General features: G+C 43.9%; 3 protein-coding genes across 4 annotated transcripts; 2 read left to right on the top strand and 1 right to left on the bottom strand.

Moving 5' to 3' along the window:
* Nucleotides 1-4,392: 4,392 nt before the first annotated feature.
* LOC135676254 (large ribosomal subunit protein eL20z-like) lies at nucleotides 4,393-10,607 on the bottom strand. The gene is made up of 4 exons (XM_065187215.1): nucleotides 10,314-10,607; nucleotides 7,707-7,785; nucleotides 7,241-7,355; nucleotides 4,393-4,739 (listed from the first exon to the last, which is right to left on the bottom strand). The coding sequence occupies exons 1-4, from the start codon at nucleotides 10,504-10,506 to the stop codon at nucleotides 4,680-4,682; spliced, it is 447 nt and encodes a 148-aa protein (XP_065043287.1). The 5' UTR covers nucleotides 10,507-10,607; the 3' UTR covers nucleotides 4,393-4,679.
* A 1,715-nt stretch (nucleotides 10,608-12,322) lies between these two features.
* LOC103987748 (aspartyl protease family protein 2-like) lies at nucleotides 12,323-14,642 on the top strand. The gene has a single exon (XM_009406137.3). The coding sequence runs from the start codon at nucleotides 12,595-12,597 to the stop codon at nucleotides 14,323-14,325; it is 1,731 nt and encodes a 576-aa protein (XP_009404412.2). The 5' UTR covers nucleotides 12,323-12,594; the 3' UTR covers nucleotides 14,326-14,642.
* Nucleotides 14,643-16,276: 1,634 nt separating this feature from the next.
* Nucleotides 16,277-18,863, top strand: LOC135676252 (GDSL esterase/lipase At4g10955-like). Of its 2 annotated transcripts, XM_065187212.1 has the most exons (3): nucleotides 16,277-16,813; nucleotides 16,893-17,890; nucleotides 18,454-18,863. In XM_065187212.1, exons 1-2 carry the CDS (start codon nucleotides 16,653-16,655, stop codon nucleotides 17,872-17,874), a joined length of 1,143 nt encoding a protein of 380 aa, XP_065043284.1. In that variant the 5' UTR covers nucleotides 16,277-16,652; the 3' UTR covers nucleotides 17,875-17,890; nucleotides 18,454-18,863. The 2 variants fall into 2 exon arrangements, with proteins under 2 accessions (XP_065043284.1, XP_065043283.1); XM_065187211.1 differs by lacking the exon at nucleotides 18,454-18,863 and having other exon boundaries at nucleotides 16,893-17,998.
* The last annotated feature ends 78 nt before the right edge of the window (nucleotides 18,864-18,941 follow it).

Genomic DNA, 18,941 nt, shown 5'->3' with positions numbered 1-18,941 from the left:
TGTCTAGTGTTCTTTTGCTTGCTTTGAGTGCAAGAGCAGCTTGGAATCACCTCCAATCATCCTCAGCGTGAGTGCTGTTTGGTTTTGGTGTGGAAGACGACGCCCCTTCACTTAACTAATTACCCACCAAGTGACCATGATTGCATGGCCATCGAGGTGCCACCATTTGGTAGAGTGAGCCAAAGAAACTTGGGGTGAAGCAACATTGGTGGGTTTAGGTAGACAGATTGCTTTATGGAGATGGAAAGTAATCGAGATCTTAATAACATCATTGGTTTCCACTTGAATTGTTTGAGGTCCCATATACAACAACATCGACTCAATCTAAATCCAACCCGATCTTTACTATAACTATGATCATTACAGTATGACCACAACAAGTATGGTCAAGATGGCAGATTGAAGTAATTTACAAACTGTTCCAATTAGAACCAAATCATGATTATTAAAGAAGTCATAATATCATGATTTCTTAATCATAATCCGATTTTGATGCAATTATTCTAACCCCAAACAGTTGAATCTCTCAATTTTTGCATGGAAAAATAAACAATAATTAATATTAATTGGCAAACATTATACAAAGGTATTTTAATTTACAAGAAGAAAGAACTAACAGTTCATCAAATCCAATTATCGCATTTCGATCCGGTTCAAACATGCTTGTAGGAAGCGCCGGCCCAGCAATGGCCATTTGGGCCGATGAGGTGAGCAAGACCCAACCGCGTCCTTGGGACGAATCGGACCGTTACAGCCCGGTTAGCTACAGAAATGGGCCCCATTAGTCACTCCACGTCCTCACGTCTATGGAAAGACTTAAATACACCTTTGTGCCCCTATAAATATGGGCGCCCGAATGCTACGCTGTGCGCCTCAATTCAAAATTGAATTGGCTTATTCCACCGCCTCACGCTATTCCAAAGAAAGGGCTTCCGCTAACTCCTTTCGTCTCCGGCACCATGTTTCCCGCTAGCGCCGACGACTCCCCGGAGGTCCAGAAGCTCTACGATCTCGGGGAGCGCCTCCGCCACGCCAAGGACAAGTCCCAGATCTTTACCTCCTCTTCTTTCTCTAACCATCTCTCCCTTCCTTTCTTTCCCGGTCCTCTTTCGGTATCTAGGGTTTCGATTTCGATGGTTTTCTGTTAGCCGATTGGTTTCTTTTTTCTTTCTTGATGGAAGCACGCGATCGAAGCGGCTGTCGGCGCGGATCATCCCGTCGTTCTTTAAGTTCTTCCCGGTCCGCGCCAGCAAGTCCATGACCGTCGATTTCGATTTCGTTGGGAAGGAGCTCGGGGTCAGTTCCTTCTCATATTGTCTTGTTGGTCGATTGGTGAATTTTTCTTTCTTGATGGTAGCACGCGAGCGAAGCGGCTGTCGGCGCGGAACATCCCGCGGTTCTTTAAGTTCTTCCCTGTCCGCGCTAGCATGTCCATGACCGTCGATTTCGATTTCGTCGGGGAGGAGCTCGGGGTCAGTTCCTCCTATTGTCTTGTTGGCCGATTGGTTTCCTTTGCTTTCTTGATGCAAGCTCGCGAGCGATGCGGCTGTCGGCGCGGATCATCGCGCGATTCTTTATCTTATTTCCGATCCGCGCGGGAGCTCGGGGTCAGTTCCCTCTCCTATTGTCTTGTTTCAGCTTTCGTGGGTTTTCTTTCTTCTTCTTCTTCTTGGCACTGGAACCTTAAGATTTTCTCCGAGGTAACGAACCCCGCCAACTCTTGGTAGGGTGTCGGCTTGCAAAGTATGTGATCCTCTGCCTATTGTTTTGTTTCTGCTAACAGTCTGGGGTTTCTTGTTTCTTGATGCCAAATTTGTTAGGGTTTTAGTGCCATGAAGAAACAAGAAACCCTAAGACGAAAGCAGAAACGCAACAGAAAGGGAAGAATCTCATACATTGAAATCAGGGTTTTCAATTATGAGACATATTGTTTACATCACGCGATGATTACTGATGGGTTTTCCTTTTTATCCGCTATCAAAGTGATATAAAAAGTCTCCCTGTGTTTATTTATGGCATCTGTGCTAGCAGGGTTTGTACTTTTGTCTTTATTGTTAGTATTGAACTGAGGTCTTTTGTGGATCTTTTCTATGTTTAATATTATGACGGATTGTTTTCTTTCGTGCACACTTGTTGCCTAGCACAAAACATTATTACTCGATTTTAAGAACATGATTATTTGTTGTTCACCCTTTTATTTTTTTTTCTTCTTTTGTTAGCTGACTAGATGCTAATTTGTGTTGGGATCTTGTGATGCAAACAGAACTTACAAGTCTTGAAACTTGGTCATAGTAATACCGAATGTTTGTAGAAAATATAGGAAGAAATCCAGAGGAATCTAAAACCAGGCCTTAGGTCGTGGGAAATTGGATATCTTCGGTAACATTTAATGAAACATGCATGAGACTCCTGTCATTGCATGATTGAGAAGCAATTTCCTTGACTTGATACTTGGTAACATTTAAAAGATTATCTTATGTAGTATATGGCGCTTGGTCTTACAAGTAAAAGAATAAGAAGGCTAAGAACATAACTATAAGTTGGAGGTGTATCTCCTTGTTGAGGATCAAAAGAATCAAACTGTGTGGTGGTTTGCTAACGCACTGATTAGGTCATGTATGTTTGTTAAACCAGGAGTGCCATCGCAAATTAGATAAGATAACGTTAGGCTGATGAAAATGTTAGAGAGGATGTGATTTGGCTAGGTCATTAGAGGAAGTCGCCCTTGGTAGATAAAATAGGATAAAATTTTGGTACTACAGATTATGAATTTGTCATGTTTTTTTTTCATTTAAAATAATGTTATTGCACTTTGGATGAAGCAGTATTTGAGGTGACTGTTGGAAGGTCTGACCAAGCATCATATAGGTAGGTGCCAGACAGAATCGAAATTATTATTATTATTATTATTTTTATTTTCATTGATACAGGCAACACTGGGTGATATGCCATCGGAGCACAAGTGTAGTACGAGTCCAACCTATTTTTGGAATCAGTCTTGGGCTAAGATTTAAATTTTTGATTGGAGCTACAGTTGTTTCATTTTGCCTTAGCTTTCTGAAAACCATGCAACAATGGCAACAAAATCTTTAGATCTCAACTATTTCTGATTCACCGCATAGATCATTTCTTGTCAATGAGCTTCGTAAAGAGCGGAGCAATATTGCCGGTGAAATTATGAGCCATCAAAATACCTTTTTACATTTTCATTACCATTTCTTGCATCACCAAATGGTGTTCTCTTATTTTATTATCAACTGAAATTATCCATGTTTGTTCATGGATTGTGAACATTTATTTATTTTTATTTATGAGGCCACACATCAATTTTGTTTTCTTCACTTATGCAGCACTGAGCAAGCAACTATCTTGACATGCTAGTTGTGTAATTGTTCTAGAAAATGTTACAACATTTCTGAATATTTATCAACAACTTAACTGTCCCATTCAGATCAATACTCATCTTCAGTCGATCTGAAAAAAAGGAGTGGGCTTATAAGATTATCAGGGTTAAAATGAGGTTGCCACAGCTAATAAATCAATCAGATCAATACTCATCTTCAGTTGATCATAGTTGAGGTCCAGAAACCTTGATGTAGCTTGTTTCACTCGATTTCATCCAACAGTTTAAACGACAGCTTAGGTGGATCCATTTTATGATGCTATATGTTCCATTGATGAACCATGATGATGAGTTGGAATACATTTGTCATATGTTCCGTTAGTGATCTCACCCTATTTTGTTGTTAAGCTTTGTTAGAGAGAGAATTTGGTTATATGTCAGATACTGTTGTGTGTGTCTACATGTTGGACGACTTCTAACATGTGGTTTGCGCTCATCTTTACAAGTTTGTGCTTTATTTAACAAAGGGCATTATGTAGTGCATAAAGCACCAATGTCCCCTGTGACGCAAGATGTAAAACGTAATTCGATAATAAAAAAAATTACAAGCAACAAACTTATTTTAATATTAACTAGACAGTAAATTTTGTTTTTGCCTATAATAATAATTTATAGTTTTCATCCCTTATTGATAAGTGAATCAAATCTTGGTTATTTAATGCAGTTTGTATTTTATGTACTGAATGTTTGTCTCCTTCATCTTTTCTTATATACAGTACTCGTAGCGTTGTCTCTAGATTAGCTTGCATTTTGGAACAGTTAAACGCATTAAACGTTCTAAGCTTCACATCTTCATTCAATCACCCTTCTTTATCATGTAATAAAGATAATATTAATTCATAAATTCAGTAAGATAATTTTGTTATAAATGTATATTGTAATTGATAATGTTTGTAAATGTATACGTATATAAATTCACAAGTATGACTGTTTCCTGCAGACGAATGGCTCCTGTGCTGATGTGCTTCAATAAAAACTTGATCCACAAGTTAATCATAACAACTAACCGTATGAAGTTCGAATTAGTCCAAACAACTAACTACAAGAAATAAAAATAGCGCACCCACCTCCCCGACGGATCTATTTGGGGATTCAAGTAAATGGGTGCCGATAAGAATCAATACATATAGTGTTTTTTCATAAATAAATCAAGAATTTATTTAGAACCACTCGAGAAAGTACGACTTTATACACACATATTACAAGCTCACATGAGAATCCACAAGCTTTCATGTAGAGTCGGAAGTATTAATTAATACACACAACATAACGACGATCACCACACATCAGCTCCCTTCGTTGCCCCAATAATAACAGCAATCGCAGCAAGAACTGCCTGCTCATTGAACACATCAACGCTCATCAGAAAGCTAGAAGCGCTTAAAAATTGTTTAAGAAAATCGGGTAGGTATTCCTAGTATAATACAAAGACATGCTAAATGTCCATTAACAAGTACTGCTCCATTAAGAGCACAAAGATCAAAATGATTAACCATCGTCCACAGCCTAATCAATGACAAGATAGGACACATTTATCCACATTCTGATTCATCCAGGTTCCTAGAACTAGACCAATAAAGCAAAGACAACAAAAAATAAAAGATCATTTCATCACTCTTGTATAAGATGAAACCCAAGAGCTAACCGTTCTAACTTGCCACTACATGCTTTCTCCATTTAGAGAACTTACATTATGCTCCCACTCTCTCCGAATCTTCCATCACCTTGATGGACTAGTGTGCTTCTTTCAAATCAAGTGAAACAAATTCTACAAGTGCTATGTTCACCATTCTTCAATTGTGTATATCATGAAATGCCGCTAACCTTTTATTCTTAGTATAATTTATCTACAACTGCCCCATTATTTTTGTTATTTAATGCTTATTTAGCCTCACCATCCACAAGCAAAACTTCATCATATCCTATTCATGAACATTATTAATCATTATTCATTCATGTGCTCGATAGTTATTACTGATAAAATGAGAGAATGAAGAACGAAATTGTAAAGATAAAGAGAAAAGAGCATTCCAATTAGTATAACATTAAGTATATTTATACATGATGAAATAGAAGATTTCTTTAACTGAGCAGAGAGATTTCCTCATGTAATTAAGGAAATCTCATCTGCTATGCAACTGAAGAAATCTCTCGGTTATCATGCCTCGGCAAGATCGAGCTCCTGTCAAGGATACCAATCTTGGACCGATGCAACAAAAATAGTTTGCGGGCTAGAGGCTTCGTGAGTGAGTCTGCTAGTTGATCAATCGTATGGACATGAGAGACACGAAGTTGATGTCTGACAACTTGATCTCGTATGAAGTGAAAGTCGATGGCAATGTGTTTCATGCGTGAGTGGAACACTGGATTGACACATAAGTAGATAGCTCCAACATTGTCACAATATATTGTAGGAGTATGGGTAAAGCTGACTTTGAGTTCCTTGAGGAGGTTTGTGACTCAATTGAGTTCAGCAGCAACGATAACAATAGCACGATATTCAGCTTCAGTTGTAGACCGTTTTAATTGTAGACTGAAAGAAGTTTACAACCAGCTTTTTAAAGTTAGTGAAGATTGTTGAAACTTCTGATTTATGACGAAGAGGGTATATCCATGTGTACTTAGTAAAATAGTCTATAAAAATAACATAAAATCTAAATTTATCAAAAGAAGTGACGGGAGCAGGGCCCCAAACATCAGTATAAATAATTTAAAATGGTTTACAACATGATATGGAGGAAGTGGCAAAAGGAAGTCTATGACTTTTATTGTATGAGGTAGATGAAAAATATATGCATGATACATGTATGAGGTAGATAATTGTGCGTGAGAGAGAGACGTGCACGATAAATCAAGTTTGTGGCTGTCTATGGTACAATTGTCAATGGCATGGATATGATCCAAATTTCTAAATGATACTTCTGATAGTTTCACAAAACATTTTACCTACAAAATTTATATGCAATAATTTTCACCACAATAGCAAACCTATGAAACATCATAATAAGTACAAAAATAAGCCTCTGAAACTTTAACCTAACTGGCACATTGCTTTAATGGAAACTAAAACAAAATTAGAAGATGATTCTCTCATTATCAAGGGAAATGAAAGATTTGCATGCAAAATTCTTATGCAAGACAACCTTACAAAGACTTTGCATTGACCCATTAGGAGAATAAGAAACAGTTGTTCAAGTTTCGATGCATCCTCCTTGCATTTATGCCGAAGACGTCGCCAGTGCTATGGACTTTGACTTATGTAGATAAAAAATGATGAATGGGATTGTGGCACATGTATTGCTTGAACCAGTCAAATTTAAGACAGTACAAATCAGAGTACTTATTAAGTTGTAACTCTCCCTAGATCTAAGCACCAACACTAACAAACAGATTCGTCCTAACACAACGTGTGGAGAGGAGTTGGCCCAAAATGAAGTGAGAAAGATGGACCTAACAAGCAATGGGCAAGGCAGTGATGGTGCCAGGAGAGGGAGTGTTTTAATCCAGTTCTGGTGCCTCCTTATAACAAGATCATTAGAAATCCTCATAAATGACTCAAACAGATAAAATGATAGTTATTTTGTTACCATAATGCCCATTTGCATATTATTGGCTAGAAATTAATGTTTTAAAAATAGACATAGTTTAACCATTAAATATGCCTTAGAGCATACCAACACAGAATTACTAAGCAACAATTAATTGGTAATTAAAGTTCAAAAAAGTGGGAAGTGTAAAATAATTAACATAATAAACAAAAATCAGTTCATAAAATATAGAAGTTCAAAAACACGATAGTAAAACAACATCCATGTCTTTAGAGAAAAATTCACTTACCGCAATTGTGCAAGCAACTAAGCCTGGTTTCTCTCTGTAGTCTATTCTAGCACAAAGTAGAATAAAAGCTCCAACATACCATGGGATGGCAGCCAGAAAGAAACCAATTATGAACCTTCCAAGAACAAAAAGGCACTTATCATTAGCTTCCAAACAGATTAAGAACCGATAAAACATATTTAAAGGACTAAAAGAGGTCTACGTACATATATTATACAGATATGCATGTTCATGCATATATATGAACATATAACACACATACATGTTCATGCATACATATTTTTAGATTCTGTTCATGCATATACATATAAGGGTATATGTATATGCATATAAATATTATATATTTATATTTGTTTTTATGCGCACACTTACGTAAACACATAAAAACATTTATATTAACATGTGCAGATGTTGATGTAGATACAGCTATATATACATGTTTAGGGAAAAGTAAGATTTGACATACAAAAGCCAACCAATGCCCAAGCCACAGCAAGGAAGACGTGGCAGTCTCAAAGGTCTTCCTTCAACAACAGGTGCATAACCTAGAAGGTGACAACGAAACATTAGATGCTATAGAGCACACTGGCATGACAAGAGATTACATGACCTAGTGTGGTGATCTTGAATCGGCAATGACTACAATTAAACTTATATAAAACATCTAAGTTTAAATCACTGATGTCGGCAAAACATTCAATATAATAAGCAAAACAAATAAAATAAATTCTTTCCCAAATGTACCAAAATAGTTCATGGTGGACATCGATTCAAGAGGCAATGTCTAAACCATTAAAAAATGTGACAAATAATCAACATCAATTTAGAATTTTGCACTATCAAAAAGTCAAGAATTTTAGATGGATAGACGAAAAGAATATGAATGAACTATCAACCCAAAGGAACTCTCATGCAAACAAGTGAAGTGTGACACTTCGAATGATAATCACTAAAAAGCTTCAAACAAGGGACATGTTTGACAGAGGGAGAAGTGGTCATTCCGTGCTGTAAGGCTCACATTCTAACCTAAATCAGAGCTTGCAAACTTCACCCCAACTTTTATCTTTTCTGCTTCTTATTCCTAAAGCACAAGAGAGGTAAGCTTTGGGTGCATAGAGAAAATTGAAAATGTGCATGAAGTTTGAAATGATAAAAAAATAAAAATGATAATGATAATTAGTCATATTTTAGTAACCAGCAACTTCAAAAGAAGACATATTTTGTCCTTCATATGCCTTATTGGTTTCTCACTCTCAGTCCTTGAACGCCTCTTGTGTACATTAAGCTTAATGTAGATGGTTTTATTATGAGATCTGCATGAGAGTTCTTTCTAAATGATATCGTTTCTTAACCAACATATCTTTTTTCTCAAGAAAACATTTCTTTTTGCTAATTATTATTTCTTTACCAGTGGAATTTCCAGGTTCACACTAACCTAAGCATCCTCCATACAGGCACATTCATTATTTAACTATCCTTAAAGATTTGTCAAGCATCTTTTCAAGATTCATCACAGCTACATTTAACTGTTAGTTCTCCAAATATTATACAAATAACAAGCTTCCAAGACTCCAACAATAACAGCAGAAACAGAGGGTTAATAATTTGTTAGTATGCCTATCCACAGTACCCATGTAACCTTACAATCTTTAGTGTTTCAGAGCCATGTATGTGTATCAAAGAAAAAAAAACAAAACGTCCTGGTCAACAATAGTTAAATGAATGGAGGCCTACCACTTATTATTAAGAAAACTTTAGATTTTGAAGAAACAAGAAAATTCTATTTTTAGAGATTACAGAAAAGACATCTCAAATCATTTGGCTTTGTGAACTATTATCCTAATATTAATATTTTACACAAAGGTGGTATCTAGTCTGACCAAGGTAACTCAATTTGGCACCCACAAGAAAGTACTCTATTCCTCTATTTTGCTGCAGATTGTGTATATGCAACAAGACCCAAAGAAACCAGCAAGGGGTATTATATATGCAATAAGATTCAAGAAACCAGCAAGGAGTTACAGACACAAAAAATACAATAGCTAGTCATGAAAGAAGAAGATGAAACCACATATTTTACATGCAATAAGAATCAAGAAACCAGCGAGGAGTTACAGATGCGAAAAAATAAACAAAGAACTGGTAGCAAGATAATCTACAAAAGAAGCTAGATGCGGTAACTACTCATGGATATGCAATACGACTCAAGAAACCAGTGAGGAGTTTCCGATGCAAAAGATTTACAAAGATCTGGTAGCAAGATAATCTACAAAAAGAACTAGTTGAGATAATCAATCACGAAAAGAAGATGAAGAAGCGGCATATTCCATATGGAATAAGGCTCAAGATAATCTACAAAAGAAGTCAGATGCAATAGCTATTCATGAAAGAAGAAGAAGTAGAAGCCACATATTATATATGCAATACGACTCAAGAAACCATCGAGGAGTTACAGATGCAAAAAATTTTACAGGTATTTGGTAGCAAGATAACCTACAAAAAAAGAGCTATATGCAATAAATAATCATGTAAAGAAGAAGCCGCATATTACATACGGAATAAGACTCAAGAAACCAACGAGGAGTTACAGATGCGAAAATTTTAGCAAAGATCTCGTAGCAAGATCATGCAAATACACAAAGGAGAAGAAGAGAAAGCGGATCACATTCATGTAATTCAGACTGTTACAAAAGCCCCATGGGCTATTTCTAATTGAACGAAGAACCCATCCTCCCGATCGTTGAAGATAACAAGAATCGGCGTTATATAGAAAACAAAGAAACCATTCAGATCCCATTTGACCTGTCCTCTTGCCCTAATTTCGATCAAACTAAGCCCCTATCTTATCTTTCAACCCTCTGTGCCGCTATGAATTCCCTCGACCACTTCGAAAGTGACTTGTGCCGGACAGACAACCCAACAATACTCAAAGAAATCGTTATTAATCATGCATCAAAGTTGCATACTACCCAAAAAACGAGATGGGACGACGAAAGATCCAAGACCCAACTAACGACGACAGACGAAGTGAAGTGAGCAAATCTACGGGAATCAGTGGAGGAGGGTAGCACACCGGGGACGGCCTGGTAGCCGTGGGCGTAATAGGGGGGCCCAGACTGCTGCGGCGGTGGTGGAGGTGGAGGGTGGGCAGCGGTGAGGCCCGGCGGCGGCACCGGCTGGGGGAAGCCGATGGCGGGTTGGGCGTAGTCGTGTGCGCCCGAGAAGGTGCCGTACTGCCCCTTGCTCTTGCCCTCCTCTTCGCTCATCTTTTCGCCCTTTTCTTCCTTGTCCCCCCTTTTCGCCTTCTCCGCTCCCTTTTCTTGGGTTGCTTCGTCTCACTCTTCTTCCCACCGATGTCATTAAGGCTTTACCCTCCGCCTCGTTTCATGACGTCAAGGAGCACTTACTATGCTTTCGACACCCTGTCGCTCGTTACTCACCAAGCTACCTGCAGTTTTATGAGAGCCAGACTCGAAGAAGTGGTGGGACCCGACGGGAGTGATCACGACAAGCCAGACGGGTGAGCCAGCTAAGCCCGGACGGGACGGGCAAGTCGGTCGTCCGACCTCCATGGAGACTTCAATGCGGCGCGAGAGGCAGCTGAACCAACCCTTCTTTCCTGCTCGAAGGATTACCCGGGCGATGGTTGCAGAGGCCGTGCGGGACCCACACATCCTGCTCACGGTTGCCGTCTCCCCGTCGATACGAGCTGTGGGATCGTCCAGCGAAGTCGAAGGCGACGCGTGGTGTCATCGCTGTCAGGTGTGGGTCCCAACCATAACTACGTTGTCGACGGGTCGAGTTGGGCCGACTTGTCTTGTATGCTCGTACGCAAATATCTGGCCCAACTACATCTCTCCCAAAGGTCCATGCATCACCGTAGATGCAGCCATCTGCCGTTGTCTCTCCAACCATCATTTGTCTGCCATGCTTTGTTCTTACGAGAATGATGAGAAGGAGGAGGAGGATGCTTGACTGAGGGGGCTCGTGACGTGACAGGGTCCGAGAAGTCGTAAAGTCAAATGACTGATTTAGTTGGCTTGAATTTACTGATCTGGTTTCCACGTGGAGCCAAACAGAGAAGCCAACGAATAGGTTCATCATCCAGAGTAGGTGCAACTCATAACGTGACCGTCAACAACAAGCAATTGACCAAACCCATTTTGCCTCGCTGGAATCGATTCATCCTGGCACCAGTTTGATCCATGCAAGTCACAGAGTTCGTCGGCATGGCTTCTTTTCGCCTCCAAATCTTTGGTGTCAGATCGATGAAGCTGCTGTTAGAGGGTTGACTTATCTAATAGAGCGATCATTTACCAATGTTTTTTCCCAAAAAATTAGACATGAATTGATATCAAATTGACATCGACCTCTAAACAATAAACAAAATATCTTTTGTATGATTCGTTATGGATATCACGAATAAAAAAGTGTGTGATTGGATTCGGCAAAGAACGTTTCTTGCTGGTTATCGGAGAACAGGCATCACCCTCGTGTTCCACCGTAACGGCAGCCGACACGGGCCTCTGTCGGTGAGGCGACGTGTGGTGTTATGACGGCCTAACGAACATTTTGTTGCGGTATCATTTTATTAGTTATATATATATATATATATATATATATATATATATATATATATATATATATATATAATTAGACTTGTGATTTCTCCTCCTCCTGCATATATTTTTCTTTAATATCGTTACACACATGAAAGAGAGCTGATTGGTCCAACACTCCATATGTGTGTTTCCTGTCATGTGTCACCTTGAAAATTCAGCGGACAATCTCGTCTTATTTGGAGGTGGGTCCACCGGACGTCATGACGCGGAGAAGAAGTAGCTGTTGCAGGTAGCCCGACATTTTGACCATTTGCCCCGTCTTGACTCTCTTCACACACCAATCCTTTCGAACAACCATGTACTCGAGCAAGACCGATTGGTGCGCCAATTAATGACGGCCGCCTCATTTCAGAGCCCTTCTGTAGTTAGTACAAGCAGCACTGGTCTATTTTTGTTAAGGAACACGAAGCACGATGGTCCAACATGATCGATGGACGAGTGGTAAGGAAGCCATTAGCAAGCCATGACCAAGTGAACAAGCACAATGATTCAAACACCGACGGCAAACCATGAACTACTGTAGACTAAGATATAGTATGATGAATACAGCGGTCTGAGACGTCTACGGAACCGCGTCTCAGCCTTCAAAGCTGGGGGGTCTTCTCGGTCACGCAGGCGGCAGAAAAAGAGGCCTCCTGCCACTGCCAACTCCGTCTTCGTCTTCTTTAGTCGCTTGTCTCCTCATCCTTCTATTCTGCTTATTATTGAGTTCATGAAGGTCGAGCTCCGAAGATGTTTTCCTCCAAAGCAATCCTTGTTTGGCTTCCCCTCCTGTTCTGCTGCTGTCTTCTCCGACCTGTTCGTTCGTCGGTTTCTGTCTACAACTGGAGCTCTTCAGCGACACATCGATCTCGGCTTCGCGGGATCGAATTGCCCACCCACTTGAGCTTGGAGGCCATCACCTCCTCCGGGGAGCCCAGCTGCGACCACCAGCTCGACGCGGCCGGCTCTTCCGCCGGATCGCCGAGCAAAGATAGACACAGGCCATTAAATGGCGCTATGGAGAGAGGGGTGGAAGACGACGAAGGTGCGAAGGATGGCGCGGCACCGGCCTTGAGGCTCCAACTTAAGCATCGGTCCACGAGGGACGCAGCGGCGGCCGACAGGACCAAGAAGGAGTCATTGGAGCATTCGACCTATAGGGACGTCCTCAGAATCGAGACTCTCTTTAGGAGGATCACCGAAAGGAAGAACCAAAACGCCATCTCCCGCCGCGCCGCCGCGGCTGATCGCCACCCGGTCGTTCCGGAGATGAGCCAAAAGGCGGCCATGGCGACGCCGCCGGAGCTGGCCGGGCGGCTGATGGCCAGTGTCAAATCCGGCGCCACCCTGAACTCCGGCGAGTACTTCATCGACGTCTTCGTCGGTACGCCGTCGCGCCACTTCTCCCTCATCCTCGACACGGGAAGCGATTTGAATTGGATCCAGTGCCTCCCCTGCCATGACTGCTTCGAGCAGCACGGTCCCGTCTACGATCCCGTCGAATCTTCCTCCTTCCGCAACGTCAGCTGCTCCGACCCCCGCTGCGGCCTCGTCTTGTCGCCTGGCCCGCCCCAGCCCTGCCGCACCGCCGCCGCCGATGGCGGCCGCGACCAGGCCTGCCCCTATTTCTACTGGTACGGCGACCGCTCCAACACGACAGGCGACCTCGCCCTGGAGACCTTTACCGTGAACCTCACCGCACCAGACGGGAGCGGCGCCGAGTTCCGCCGCGTGAACGACGTCATCTTCGGGTGCGGGCACTGGAACCGCGGGATGTTCCACGGCGCCGCCGGCCTCTTGGGCCTCGGCCGCGGGCCGCTCTCCTTCTCCTCCCAGCTCCGCTCGCTCTACGGCCACACCTTCTCCTACTGCCTCGTCGACCGCAACAGCGACCTCAGCGTCAGCAGCAAGCTCATCTTCGGCGAGGACCAGCGGCTGCTCGGCGACCCGGAGATGAACTACACCACCTTCGTGGCCGGGAAAGAGAACCCCATCGACACCTTCTACTATGTCCAGATTGAGTCAATCAAGGTTGGCGGCGAGGCATTGCAGATACCATCAGCGACGTGGGAGCTGGCGAAGGACGGCAGCGGAGGGACTATCATCGACTCCGGCACGACGCTGAGCTACTTCCCCGACCCGGCCTATCGGAAGATTAGAGAAGCCTTCGTCAAGAAGGTTAAGTACCCATTGGCAGTAGACTTCACAATGCTGAATCCTTGTTACAACGTGTCTGGAGTGTCGAAGGTGGAGCTGCCGGAATTCGCGATCAAGTTCGGAGACGGCGCGGTCTGGAACTTCCCGAAGGAGAACTACTTCATCAGGCTGGATGCGGAGGAGATCATGTGCCTGGCGATCCTGGCGACGCCGCAGTCGGCGCTGTCGATACTGGGCAATTACCAGCAGCAGAATTTCCACATTTCGTACGACATGAAGAATTCCCGGCTGGGATTCACGCCGAGGAGATGCGCCGAGATGTAGAGCCAGAAGCCACCAGGTTCCCGACGGCATTCCAAGGAACAGAAACAAAAGGAAAATTTCAGTAGGTGTGTAAGTGTATTGAGCTTTGGTCACAGCTTTTTGCCCCTAAAGGAAAGGTAGGGAGCTCAACATTACAGCAAAGCCATTTTTGTCACCTTCCTTTTCCTTCTTCTTCTTCTTGCTTTTCACTTTTGGCCTGGTTCTGTATCTACGTAGGTCGGTGCTCCGTTACTCATCACACAGAGTTATAATCTGTAAGGATACAGTCTTCAGTTCCCTCACCATAAATGTAAGAAGGGAAATCCAAGATTCCGCCATTGTTTTGCTTTCATCGGTCATGAGATTTGTCCTTGCATTACTTTCTCTACTGGTAAATATTGACAGACTTCAGATAGGACAACAGTTCAGAATCTCTGTTCTGCCGATAGACCTCCATATCTCACGTATTCTACTCCTTTTTTTTTTTTTTTTTTTTAAGCTTAAACTTGCTTCTTTAGACAACATTTGCTTAAACATCAATGGTATTGATAAAGCATATTTTGGATTCCAATTACGTCAAGCTTGAGGGGTGCTTCCTTGCACAAAGCCGGGACCATACAGGGAGGCACTCCCTCGGCGAGTCCCGTCCCGAAAAGCTTGGGACGGCATCGTATGGCGCCATTTCGTGCACACCAGGCAGCGACCACACAACGGTACCATCTCGTCACTCAAGGGATCGACTGTCACGTTAAATTCACATACGATCGATCCTCGCTCAACAGTATAAAAGCCTTTGACCGACATCTAGCTAAGAGATAGAGAAAAGGGAGAAAAAAACGATCACTAACTTAAACTACGAGAGGCCAAAATCGGAAACCCCTGACGAGAGCCTTTGTGCAGGAGCTCGGCCACTCCTGAAGGCATGACCATCTCGACCAAGAAACGCCTTGCCAGAAGACGACATCACTATCTCGACCTCCTGATACAACTTCAGCACTTTTGCCAACCAACCGAGAGACACCTTCCCAAAAGATGACGTCGACAGCCTGACCCTCGATCCAGCCAGCTCCAACACCTCTTCCGATCGACCAAGAACTCCGAACATCAACCCGTTGACCAAACCTGACTCCTCAATCACAACGAACGAGTTCACCAACAAGTATAGTCTTGTCAAACCATGGGAAAAGTCATACTAGAGTTGTGGTTTTCTGGAAATCTCCACAACTTCAGGTAGAAATCAGCCCGTGTAGACTAACACGATAGATAATGTTTATAATTCAAGTCCGAAACTAGCAATCAAGTGTATTGAGTTACTTGCATAAACCAATCACTTCCAGCATCTTTGTCGCTAATGCAGCTTAGATTACCACTTCCTACGCTGGTCAGCGATAACAAACGGGGAAAAGAAGATAGCGGGAAATAAATAGAAAAGAAAAAGATGGGTTACTTTGCTGATGAAGTCCATTCGTACCACACTTCGATGACTTTGATCCCATAGCTAATCTGCATGGCCGCGTCACATGTAAACCGGAGATACAGAGTCAACGTCCTGCGGAGAGCGCCGGCTCCGCCAACACCGACTCCCACTAACGATGACTTGAAGAAGACGTACTTTTGTATTAGTGGATGTCGATCCGTGATTTCTCTGTCGTTCTTTTCTCTTGAATGGGATTCGTCCAACCTCATCTGGTGGATCGAACATGTTACAGCTAATCAAATATAGCACAGTGTTCTTCCGGTTTACTCGTTAGGCACCGAGATTTAGTACAGCCTCATCCGGGGGTCCTGCCGACACGTAGCTCCATCCCGAAGTTTCGTCGCCTCACCCGAAGGTTCTGCCGCCTTCCGTTCGAGTTGCGCAGACGCAGACCCGCTCGCCGACACCGCACCGTTGACTGGACTGACTGGGGGCAACTGAATCACCATTGGAAGTCGTCTGGCCGACGTGTTTCCCTGCTGGACTTCACGCGCCTGTGGGCCCACTAGTCGGGTGGCGTCTCGTTCGCCCCTGATTCTCTTCAGGGCTGGCTCAGCCAGCTTCGAAGCAGAAGTCCTACGAGGTGGAACAAGTCAGGCGGCCGTTCTTCAAGAGCGCGGGGCTCGCGAGTAAGAAGACTCGTCGCGTTTCCGCCATCCGTCGATTCCAAGGGGCCTCACGAGCACGACGCGGAGAAGAGAGAGGGAGAGAGAGAGCACGCTGCCATTCGTTTCGAGCTCATATACATATGCATCGCTCTTTGGGCTGTTGCTTTCGCTAGTTTATCCACCCGCTTCGCCTCCTTTCCTCGCCAATAAACAAGAAGAAATAGCGTTGAGGATAGTCGCAGGGAGGCGAAGCGGAGGTGACAATGGTGGTTCAGCTCATGGCGAAGAGCTCTGTAGAAGAAGATAGCAGAGGAGGAAGGGACGGAGATGCGGCTGGGGTGGCCCGGCATCCGTACGATTTCCTTGAGTCGGGTCCTCGCAATCTACCCTGCCCCAATTGGAGAGATCTAATCCGCTCCAGCTGGTACGCTTCTCTTCCTCACGGAGGCTTTTTCTGTGGTGCTTGCAATGCTTTTAACTTGATCCCGGCGTGGCTTTTGCAGGAGGGACCCGAACTACAAGAGAATGGTGATCGCTTGCTTCATTCAGGCCGCGTACCTGTTAGAATTGGACAGACAAGACAAGAGGACAGAGGAGAATGGCCTCGCTCCAAACTGGTGGAAACCATTCAAGTACAAGCTAACACGGACTCTGATCGACGAAAGGGATGGCTCCATCTACGGCGCGATTCTGGAATGGGACCGATCTGCCGCCATGGCCGATCTGGTACCGGTGCGGCCGAGGGGTGCTCCCAAGGCCGTTCTGGCGCTCCGTGGGACGTTGCTGAAGAGCCCTACGATACGGAGGGACTTGCAAGACGATCTCCGCTTCCTTGCACGGGAGAGCTTGAAGGGCTCCGTCAGATTCGCGGGAGCACTCGAAGCGCTCCAGTCGGCCGTCGCCCGCTTCGGCAGCACCAACGTGTGCATTGGCGGGCATTCCTTGGGAGCTGGCTTTGCTCTCCAGATCGGCAAGGCATCGGCGATGCAAGGCGTGTTCGTCGACTGCCACCTGTTCAACCCTCCCTCGGTCTCGCTGGTCATGAGCCTAAGGATCATAGGCGAGAAGGCGAGCTCCGTGGTGAGGAGAATGAAAGTTGTGGCTCGTAGCGGTGAGGTCGCGGCTGCCGCAGAGGAAGCCAAGGCTTCGGAAACGAATGGGTCGTCCGCAGAAGCCAAGAGATGGGTGCCGAATCTGTACGTGAACAACAGCGACTACATTTGCTGCTACTACAACGACACCGCCGGTGTCGGTGCAAACGGCAGTCCAGATGCGGTGAAGCCAATTCCTCGCAATGGGGATGCGGCGGCGAAGTTGTTTGTGGCATCGAAGGGGCCTCAGAGGTTCCTGGAAGCTCATGGACTTCAGCAATGGTGGTCGGATGATATGGAGCTACAACTGGCTCTCAGCCATAGCAAGCTCATAGACAGGCAACTGAGGTCCTTGTATGCCGTCTCCCAACCCCATCCCTCATCGAAATCCTAGTAGAACCAGCTGCTGGGTGCATCTCTTCTTCTTCTTCCACCTCTTTAATTTTAGTTCTTTGTCCATAATGGTGATACGTGCATGAAGCATTTCATATAATCGACACAAACTGTTGATTGATTCAGATTTATAGTAGAATTAGGTGTTAATAAGATTGGAATCAGAATCGGAACCGAACAGATTTAGCGATTCGTTGATTCTATGTGGTAGAATTAGGTGTGAGAGAGAGATGAACAGAGAAACACTAAATAAGCTAAGTTAACTCAGCTCAAGTTACAATGAAAACGGATTAAACCGTGATCGAGGAAAACACTACATAATTAAAAGCAATTCCAGCAAATACTTTGATAATTCACTTCCGCTTTGTTCTCCATTTCGATAGGAGAGGAGGACAAGAATAACTACCACGGACAGGTCTTAGCTCATATATATTGCCAACAACAATCAACACCATAGCATCGATCGTAATAGATCATCGAGACGATCTTATATCATTGTACGCCGTTTATGGGATAATTTGTAGATTCATAGCGGCTGGTCCGAACATTATTTCTTATCCAAATACAATTTATTTATCAGGGAAACGTCGCAGTGCAACAAAGGAGACAACACCTACGATCGGTACCGTCGTCTCCTCTTCTTCTTCTGTGAATCATTAGTGCATACGGCCAGGGCCGTGGCCTTGATCTCCAGTCGGTGGACCACCGCAAACTATGATCCAGCACAGATATCGGATGATCCCCGGCAACATATCACACCGTCCCGAGCAATCCTTCGCCATTCCAGTATCGCCTTTCTTTTCGCCGCGCACCACCGAGACCGGGAGGGCCAATGCCGCCACCACCAGCATCGTCGCTAGTATCGCGGTCACTCCTCGGGACGCCATCGCGCTGTTGCTTCTGCAGCTGAGCTTTATGCCTCCGTCATGGGACTGCTTATATAGCCGCTGTTGGGGACGATGGCTTGTGGTCATAGGAGAAGAATGAAGTGGGCTGGTCGACAGCATGCGAACCGAATGGTTTCGCAGTTGCTCTGATGATGCGTGCACGAAACATGTTACGGTCATT

The sequence above is a fragment of the Musa acuminata genome, chromosome BXJ1-6 (assembly GCF_036884655.1).
Source record: "Musa acuminata AAA Group cultivar baxijiao chromosome BXJ1-6, Cavendish_Baxijiao_AAA, whole genome shotgun sequence".
NCBI lineage: Eukaryota > Viridiplantae > Streptophyta > Magnoliopsida > Zingiberales > Musaceae > Musa > Musa acuminata.
This window is presented reverse-complemented; position numbering and strand designations above follow the sequence as displayed.

Coding starts and splice junctions, on each gene's coding strand:
- LOC135676254 (XM_065187215.1), bottom strand. CDS start 10,506: ATGAGCGAAGAGGAGGGCAAGAGCAAGGGGCAGTACGGCACCTTCTCG. Junction 7,786..10,313: donor CGGCTACCAGGCCGTCCCCG/GTGTGCTACCCT, acceptor GTCACCTTCTAG/GTTATGCACCTGTTGTTGAA. Junction 4,740..7,240: donor TAGTTGCTTGCACAATTGCG/GTAAGTGAATTT, acceptor TTCAATGAGCAG/GCAGTTCTTGCTGCGATTGC.
- LOC103987748 (XM_009406137.3), top strand. CDS start 12,595: ATGTTTTCCTCCAAAGCAATCCTTGTTTGGCTTCCCCTCCTGTTCTGC.
- LOC135676252 (XM_065187212.1), top strand. CDS start 16,653: ATGGTGGTTCAGCTCATGGCGAAGAGCTCTGTAGAAGAAGATAGCAGA. Junction 16,814..16,892: donor GATCTAATCCGCTCCAGCTG/GTACGCTTCTCT, acceptor TGGCTTTTGCAG/GAGGGACCCGAACTACAAGA.